The sequence below is a fragment of the Liolophura sinensis genome, chromosome 5 (genome assembly GCF_032854445.1).
Source record: "Liolophura sinensis isolate JHLJ2023 chromosome 5, CUHK_Ljap_v2, whole genome shotgun sequence".
Classification (NCBI taxonomy): domain Eukaryota; kingdom Metazoa; phylum Mollusca; class Polyplacophora; order Chitonida; family Chitonidae; genus Liolophura; species Liolophura sinensis.
This window is the reverse complement of record NC_088299.1, coordinates 2,614,940-2,624,436: the sequence shown is the minus strand read 5'-3', so window position 1 is coordinate 2,624,436 and position 9,497 is coordinate 2,614,940. Positions and strand designations below refer to the sequence as shown.

Here is a 9,497-nt window from a genome sequence, read left to right as displayed (position 1 = left end):
TGTTACTGGATTTTAAACAAAATTTTATGTTATCCATCAACTGCCATCTTAGAAAAGTCAGGAATCGAGCAGAGATGTCTGATATGTGCCATAGAAATACGATAACTTGGTAAATACGGAGTCAAGCCTCGTATATTATACACTGTTGATTAGAGAAAATCGATAGCATTCGATCTGTAACCATTTTTGTGGAATACCCAGCCGGATCAAAAACTGGCTATTAGGCCAAGACCTGTCAAGGCTCTCATACTTAAATTTTCTTGGACTGAAATAATGCTGCTTTTAAAATGATGACAATCAAAATTAGCTACAGAATTGAGTTTAGTAGGTCAAGATATATCAAGTAACTTGAATAATGTCTGTTATTAAAATAACAAAAAAAATTGTATTTTTATTAAATGACATCATATCATCATGGCTTTTAATTTCTGCATGCCAGTGTTAAGACACACCAGGCCCACAGCAGTACTCTTCCGAAAGCAGTCCACTGAGTCTCCCACGCCTGAGGAAAGTAAACGTGAGTGTTTAAATAAATTACATTGTATGACTAAAAAAACTGAACTGTACGAGTGATGTCTCCTGTGCATGGATGATGTTTGTGGAAACCATAATCATATGCAGGTTGCGGGAAGACTTTTGGATAATATATAGAAGCACTTGATATCTGTACATAGTTTTTTCAGTGCGCTAAGTCAGACGGCAATATTAACCAACATACAGTTTTTTCTTTGATGGACCTGGCATTTCCAAGAGTTTATTTTATCGGATTTATTTATTGCGTGAAACTACAAAGCATACATCATACAGAGAACATGTATATTTATAGGTCGTTGTGAAAGTCATTTACAGTCGTTTACAGAAAGACAACATGATGTCTCCTAGACCAGGGATATAAGTAACCATCTGTAAACCTGAAAACATATACAAGCATTTCATATCCAAACAACTTTCATCTAAAATGTACAACTGTTCTGAAGACAGATGTTTGGAATGCATAAGACCAATTTCAACAGCCATAACCAAGATACACTTTTGTCTTTGAGAAACCTTTACTTTTTTTTAAAAGTTTAGATGAGTATGGGATTTTTTATTTATGTGGAGTTGCAAAGCATACATTGTTAGTTAGGTAATCACAAAGATGGTTTGGATATTTCCATATCTGGAAGAGTTTTGAGGTTGAAAGGTATCCCCTACACATTTACAGAATACAAAATAGGTACGGAAAGGCTGTTAATCTACCAGTGATAGACTTGCGATAGATCTGCGGTAGCCAGCGTGTTTGGCTTACAGGGACTGTGGACATCTCAGACAGCCCCGATGGCAGTAAACAGTCTAACTGATTAGGCTAACTGAGGAGGGGGAAAGAAATACAGTAACAACGCGAGAGATATCCAAGAGACAAGCGGGAGACAGCTGATAGATACGTGATAGATAAAAGCTGATAACTTTCTTTTTAATGTGGTCTGTACTGTAGTGTACCTTGATATTTATTGTCATTATTATGACACGTGTACACGTAAAAATTGTTGAAATGTTTCCATACTGTTGTAGACCGCCACATCTAGCATTGTGAGTTAACCTGTGAGCATTTAATATAAATAATTGTGTGCAGATATATTTTCTTGACTTAAATTTCACGGAAATTGTGAAAAATACAATTTTTCATCTGTCCATCTAAAGCCACAGTGCGTCGCCCTGATAGTGAGTTGTGGAGGACAACCCAACAAGACTTTGGGGCATACGTGGCTGAATGTCTGCCTAAGTACGTCCAGAAGGCCCAGGTTGCACTGGGGGAGCTGGAGATACTGATTCACCCGGAGGGGGTCATACCTGTACTCAGCTTCCTCAAGGATCATCACAATGGCCAGTTCGTTAACCTGTCAGACATTGCTGGAATGGACGTCCCTTCTAGACAGTATAGATTTGAGGTAAAGCTTTAATGTCATTGTGGCAACAATATATGGCTGTAATATTGTTGAAGTGACATAAGGTATAATCATTCATTAAATGTCATGGTTTGTCCTGGAAGCAATCAGGGTTATGTCAGGGTTCTTTGTGCAAACAATCAGGGCCCCTGATCCATAATGTTAGGGTTCTCCTGCAAGCAATCAGAGCCTCTGACCTTTAATGTCAGGGTTCTCCTTGCAAGCAGTGAAGGCACCTGACCTATTATGTCAGGGTTCTTCCTGCAAGCATTCGTCCGCTTCGGGACCGGTAGATCCAGGATCAATCCTTGATCGGGTCACACCTAAGACTTTAAAAGAGGAAGTTGTAACTTCCTCGCTTGGCGTTCAGCATGAAGGGGATAGTGCAACGACTGGTTGACCCGTATCAGTATAATGACTTGGGCGGGGCAGCTTACTTGCCTTCGGTAAGTCGTCTCAGTGAAGCAGCACTAAATAAAAGAGCGGTGGAAATCCGTCCTGCAACAAGGAGGCACAATACACGTACATGCACCCTAATGATTCCTTCGTCGTCATATGACTGAAAAATTGTTGAGTACGACGTTAAACCCCAAGCACTCACTGCAGCAAGCATTCAGTCCCCTGACCTATAGGGTCACATACTCAGGTGCAGCTCTCACTGGTTCTAAAAAGACTCTTTCTGGAGGTTTGTTAGGTTTGGTGGTGGACATTGGTTTTCACATTTGGGTGTGTGACAAGTGTTGTTTCAATGGTTAATGTTGGATCTAAGGATTGGAGAGCATAATGTCTGAAGCAGTGGTATGTCAAAACATACCTGTCACAATTGTACATTGATCTTCTTTGGCCTGGATAATAAATGGCTTGGTGGAATTCTGATGCCCGATTGATAAGAAGCGTTGTACTGTGTATGTGAACCTCAAAAGGTGTTAAATATTGATTCCTGTCAGTACATGTGGAAAGGTGTCCACCTTGACCCCATCCCAGACCTGTAGTACAGGGTACCCTTGTAAGACTGTTGTTTAATACATTGCTGTGTTCAGTATGTGTCATTTTGCCGTGTCTATCTGTCTGTCTGTATCTTTGCTCCTGTGGGCAATGCCATTTCACTGAAAGGAGATTCATGGAGTTTTGCAGAGGTGGTCATGCATGGACTATGCAATGGTATTATCACTTTAAAAAAAACCTAATCTGTTGTATTTGTTTTTGTAGATCATATATAATCTGCTTTCCCTGAGATACAACAGCCGAATAAGAGTCAAAACCTACACAGATGAGTTAACTCCCCTTGACTCTGCGTGCTCTGTGTTTGCAGCTGCTGACTGGTATGAGAGAGAGGTACGCACTGAAACGTTTCATACAAGTTCATTTGAGATTTTGAGTTGTTCTGCTCCTTAAAAGAAAAGCATAGCCTAAAACACAATACCAATATACATCACCAGAAAAGTCAAGTGTGATTCAATGTTTGAATTTTTTCTAAGGTACCCATACTGATGTACATCACCAAAAAAATCAAGTGTGTTTAAATGTTTGAATTTTTTCTATGGTACCGATACACATCAGCAGAAAAATCAAGTGTGTTTAAATGTTTGAATTTTTTCTATAGTGATGAACATACTGCAACATCTTTGTGTTTTACAATTACATTTACAGATCTGGGACATGTACGGTGTATTTTTTGCCAACCACCCTGATCTGCGGAGGATTCTGACTGACTATGGTTTTGAGGGACACCCGCAAAGAAGAGATTTCCCTTTAAGTGGTTATGTTGAGGTACATTTCATTGCTAACTGTTCAAATATCATAAACTACAGGGATCCAAACAGATTGGGAGAATCTGATGGTCTACGCAACACCATCTGTGCAAATAAGAGTAAAATCACCGCTTATTCTGCTGTAACACCACTTCGGTGGCCTAATGGTTAGAGCGTCTGCCTCGAAGTCAGGAGACCATGGATCAAAACGAGGTAGGGTAGTATTTGTTGCTGCCAGACTTGGCGCCCAGAACTCAACACTGAGAGGTTAGAGCAAGGGAACAAGACTAATTGGCCCGGTGTCAGTATAATGTGACTGGGTGGTGTGCCATGACAGTCTGGTGTCTTTGACATGGTACTTCAGTAGTGGTAGCACTTTGTTAGCATGGACTAACACATGGACACAAGAAGACACAGTAAATGTACATACACCTAATGACACTATGTCATCATATGTTGAGTATGACATAAATACCCAAGTATGTTCAAATATATATTCTGGTGTAAGGTTCCCAACTTTGTTAAAGTTAGTTTGGAAGTAGTTTTGCATCCATCTCATTCATTCATTGTCTCTGATTGATTAAGGGGATTTTGTCTCTGTCAAGAAAATTAAGCTGGGAGAATAAGTCCAGAACACATAAGCCAATTACCTTCCAATTTGGAAAGTGGTATGACATTAAAATGATATGTTGGCTGAGAGTGGCTTTTATGTTGGCGGAGAGGGCCTCTGTGGCTCTGAGGGTTAGTGTGTTAGCGCAGCGGTATGACCCAGGAGTCTCTCACCAGTGCGGTTGCTGTGAGTTCAAGTCCTCTCCGGCAGTACATGGGAGGGTCTGCCAGCAACCTGTAGATGGCTGTGGGTTTTCCCCAGGCGGTGCCCGGTTGCCTCCCACCATAATGTTGGCCGCGGTCATATTAGTGAAATATTCTTGAGTACGGCGTAAAACACCAATCAAATAAATAAATAAATAAATATAGTGATGGGAGTATTAAAAATAATATAGCTGTTGCGACCATCTTTATTTTCAACTTGATTAGCTTTGTCTGGACATCAACCAGAAATATGGTACAGTGTACATAATTATTATATAAGAGCTAAACTGGCTTATGTCTGAGGACTTGATTTTAAAACTTAGTTTATAGGGAGGTTAAAAATTATAAGTTTCTTCTAAGTGCGACAAAAAAGGACTGATTTTGGGTGATTTATTGCAGATGACATTGATGACTTTAATATGTTAGTTGGCTGTCTTTAACATTTCTTGAATGCATGAATCACTGGCCATCTCACTGTACCTTAACTCCCTGTGTTTCTGTTCACCAGGTGCGCTATGATGATGAGGTGAAGCGTGTTGTTGTTGAGCCTATAGAGCTGACGCAGGAGTTTAGGAAGTTTGAGTACAGTTCCCCATGGGAGATGTTCCCGTCATTCCGCGAGTCCGAGACACAACCGGCGCAACAGGTGCAGTCTGGCACAGAAAACCAACCTCCACCCGAGAAAAAGTGATTTTCGACTACATTAGCTAATTGTGTATGTCAGGGTTCTCACTGGTCCTACAACTTCTTGAATTTGGATGAAAGCTTAAAAAGTCCTTAGAAAAGTCCATGAAGTACAGTTCCTTTAAAGTACAATATCAGAATGCATTATGTTTGAATGGGCCAATAAATTAACTACCAGAAACGAACGTTAATCTCCTTATGAAGATTTTGAAGGTTTGCGCTTGAACTGTATGGTCCTAGAAAGTCCTGTGAAATCTAGGATATGATATCTTTGAAAAGCCCTTGATAAACTAGTGGGAACCATGGTATATGGTTTTGAACAAGTGTGCTGGTACTAAGTTTGACATTAACCAAACCTGGAATACAGTCGATATCTGCCGAACTTGTCAACCCATTCAGACAAGTTAATAGTATTTCTTTCTCTGACGTATTGGAGCCGGAGTAGGTGTATTGGGTTGTGTTTGTGTGACAGATGGACTAACTTCCTTACTCCAGTGACGTTTTAACATCACTTAAAGCAAACATTATCGTTGTGCTTTTAGAAGAGTGCTACTACAATGTACATATTATTGTTATTAGATCTAGGTAGAGCTCATATAATAAAACAAGTCAAGATTTGCCACATTATTGTTTCGTGTTTTATTCTTCCAAGAATAGATATGATGCTGGACACACTCTCTGTTTTCACTGGGTAGAAAAATACACATCACTGGCACCAAACAAATCTTACCATGCTTCCTGATGTCAGATAACTAACTTTATCTTGGTAGTGCAACAAAAAGCAAGACGGCGGTTTCAAGTGTAAATGACTGCTGCATGACCAACCAGCCTACGTGGTTGGGTTAGGGCATCCTAGCCATTGGGAATCACACACATTTCAACAAATTTTGTGCATTTTATATTAGTCTATCTGACTATTGACTCCATGATCACAAATATGGTTTCCGGACGAAAACACTTGATCCTGGACTTTGGTCCAAGTCTTTAAAGAGGCTTTAGCGGAGCTTTTGGGCCAAAATATTCTTATTCTCTAATCAAATCATTTTTTGCAAAATTTGGCAAGAATAGCTCAAATTATTACTTGTAAACACAGGACTCGGACTTGTGCTATATGTAGCTCTAGAATGAAACTGCTTTGAAAAAGATTTAATGCAGCCCCATTTATTAATTTTCGGGACTTCATCGCCGATTTACACAGACTAGGCTGATTTTTTGTTTCAGGCAATTACTGTATTTGGGCTACTGTATAATAATGCCCCTCTCCGGCCGTAAGTGTGAAGGTCTTGCAAAAACCTGCGGAGGCCGTGGGTTTCCTCCGGGCTCTGCCCGGTTTCCTCCCACTATAATGTTGGCCGCCGTCGTATAAGTGAAATATTCTTGAGTACGGCGTAAAACACCAATCAAGTAAATAAATATAATAATGTCAAAAAAATTCGACTGGATTTACGCTGATTTATTTTTGTCTTACTAATAGAAAAGACGACAAATAATATAACTCGAGTTACTTAGAAAGAAGAGTGGAAACAGATTTAAACCACCACTGTAATGTGTAAAACCACCACTGTAAAACTGGCGCCTGCTTGGTTGTAACTAACAACTTGGTTTTCGGTTTTCTCGATGTGCGTGATTTTTCTTAGAACTGCTTTATTAGATGTGGCTGATCGAATTACTCAAGAAACTGTATTGTTCTTACATTTAATTTACAACTCTTCAAAACAATGCAAAGGGACCAGACCTCGGGGACGCTTCCGCCAGTAGAATTCTGGTACAATATGAAAATACAACATAGAAGGTAAACCAGTCACTCCATTACACTTCATTACACATTAAACTAATTACACATTTAAATGTGTCTAAAATTTTGTTTCATGTTACCGGGCTGCCATAGGACAGTCAGTCTGTAACGGTCAAGAAACTTCAATACTGTCATCGACACTCACTTGTTAAAAACTATAAAGATGTCGGCAGGTTTTAAAAATTGGTTTCCGCACTTGAGCCTATTTTCATACAGACTGAGAAAAGAAACTCATCTAGGCGTATTTGTAATGCCATAGAGAACCAACCAAATTTCCCTTACATCAAATGGGTGGGGTTTTTTTACTATTCGGAACCTACCATTGTCCGTTGGTTTCCAAGCATCACGCGATGCAGTATGATATTTGGTAGCGGTAAGATTCCGACCCTTTCTCCAAGCTGGGCGTGGCCTATTCATGAATATCAACGAAACACGTCTAACTAACCCTGTTTCCTAACCCTAATCCGAAAAACATATTTCCAGTGATGGCGTGTTTCAGGAATACCCATGAATAGATCACGCCTACATGGAGAAAGGATTGGAATCTTACCACTGCTATGATATTTTGCGGAGCTACTAGTGATTTCGATGGCAATACCCTGTACTTGATTGGTCAGATCTGGACATCATGACTGATTATCCAATAAAACGTACGCTCTACAATTGTATATTATCCTCGATTTATCTCGTTCAACAAGATGCTTTCTTATTCTTTTTTTTTTATAATAACGTCATACTTAACAATTTTCAGTCAAATGGCGACGAAGGAGTCCTTAGGGCGCATGTAATGTGCCTCCTTGTTGCAGGATAGATTTCCACCGATTTTTTTTTTCATCCAGAGCTGCTTAACTGAGACGACTTACCGAAGGCAAGTAAACCGCTCCGCCAAAGCCATTATACTGATACGGTCGCAAGTACAACCTTGCGGCACACCTCATTTTACCATACATGCAAGACGAAAGCATCACGCTGTTGCAGCCAGCTTATATACATCAGCAGTTCCGCCAAATCATCACTGAGTATATATAGTTCTACTGAAATAAAGCCGCATTTTTTGTTTAAAGCTATCGAAAAACTCGAAATGAAAACTGAAATCTACACAAGAGTACGACACGATAAAGATATGCCTTTACACCACTGTGCATGTCATGCCAGACCTTCACACACCTGTCTACTCCGACCACGAATGACGTTTTTGGTGTAATCTTACATGAAGATATGTTATTACGAAATTTGCATGTCCATAAACATGTCTCAGGAAGATATTACATGGTGGATTTAGTATAAATACAGATTCTTTGGCGTGGTCCGACGCTTTTGCCATTTAGTTTTGGTTCAGTTCGGTTCTGTTAAAGTCCGTTTTAGTTAAGCTTGATTTCTTTTCATTTTTTTCGGATTGTAGTTTGATTTCTTTTTATTTATTTTCGGTTGTTTTCTATTATTTTCTGTTATTTTCTGTTGTCCTGTGTTGGGGACGAGATAGACTTTCACAGTGTAATTGTCATTTCATCTAAATAAGCAAATTCGTGTGCTGTTTACGTTGAAGCAACCCCTCATCTGGTATGAAACTCCAACGGATTTTATTTTCTCAAATGTTCTCAAACCTGATAAATCTTATTAATTGTTTAACGCCATACTCAAGAATTGCTAAAGACGAAATTAAAAGTTTATCCGGTAGTTAGGCTTTTAGAGACACAACATCTGTAATAAAATGTTGAGTATCTCCAACCCTAAATGTGATATAAGGAAATTGCTTCTGGATTCCATCTTTGCATACAAGATAGAAGCAGTTTCAATTCAGTACCTAACTGGCATTTCTATGACCCACAAGTCCTTCACTTTTGGCATCCCGTGTTAGGCAATACGTCCGAAGATTTGTCCGAAGGCAAATGCACGCCAAGCCCCTACCACCACCCCGCTTTTATCCGACTCCACTTCCCGTAGTGTAACCGTCATGATCCTATGAATGAAACATTCTGAAGTATATAAAGCAAAGCATAAATAACTGTTTTCCTTTTATATAATCATGTATATGCTCGTCTTCTTTGTCTTGTCATTTTCTTCAGACTTTTGTGCCTTGGGGAAACTCCTTGGAATGCTGTTGCCCGTGGCTTTGGCGTGTCTGACAGTATGCCGTGCCGCAGTTGTCAACCAGCTCGATTCAGATCTATCCCGGGATATGACTTGGGATGATTTTGAAGAAGAGAACCCAGGTGACTTTATTTGCTGTAAATTTCATTTACCGCTATACCAGATGGAACTATAGGTTTACAACTAGTCTTTCAGTCCGTCTGTTCCTCTGTCTGTCCTCCACGAATCCGATTACCGGATTTTCTGTCAGTCCGTCGATCCGTCTGTCCGTGACGAATCGGTTTTTCGGGCTTGATTTTCAAAACGGTTGGATATTTGTTCTAACCTATACTTGTTACAAACCAGGGCCTATATTTATTAAGCAACTTTAGACTTAAATCCTCAATGGCAAGAAAAGCCAAACTCAGAACAAAAAAGAAATAAAATTGTGGTTAGTAC

The 9,497-nt window shown here is 39.7% G+C and overlaps 1 protein-coding gene across 1 annotated transcript; it reads left to right on the top strand.

Moving 5' to 3' along the window:
• Positions 1–414: 414 nt before the first annotated feature.
• LOC135465947 (NADH dehydrogenase [ubiquinone] iron-sulfur protein 3, mitochondrial-like) lies at positions 415–5,797 on the top strand. Its single transcript, XM_064743328.1, has 5 exons — positions 415–517; positions 1,681–1,928; positions 3,135–3,260; positions 3,576–3,695; positions 4,998–5,797. The coding sequence occupies exons 1-5, from the start codon at positions 415–417 to the stop codon at positions 5,178–5,180; spliced, it is 780 nt and encodes a 259-aa protein (XP_064599398.1). The 3' UTR covers positions 5,181–5,797.
• The last annotated feature ends 3,700 nt before the right edge of the window (positions 5,798–9,497 follow it).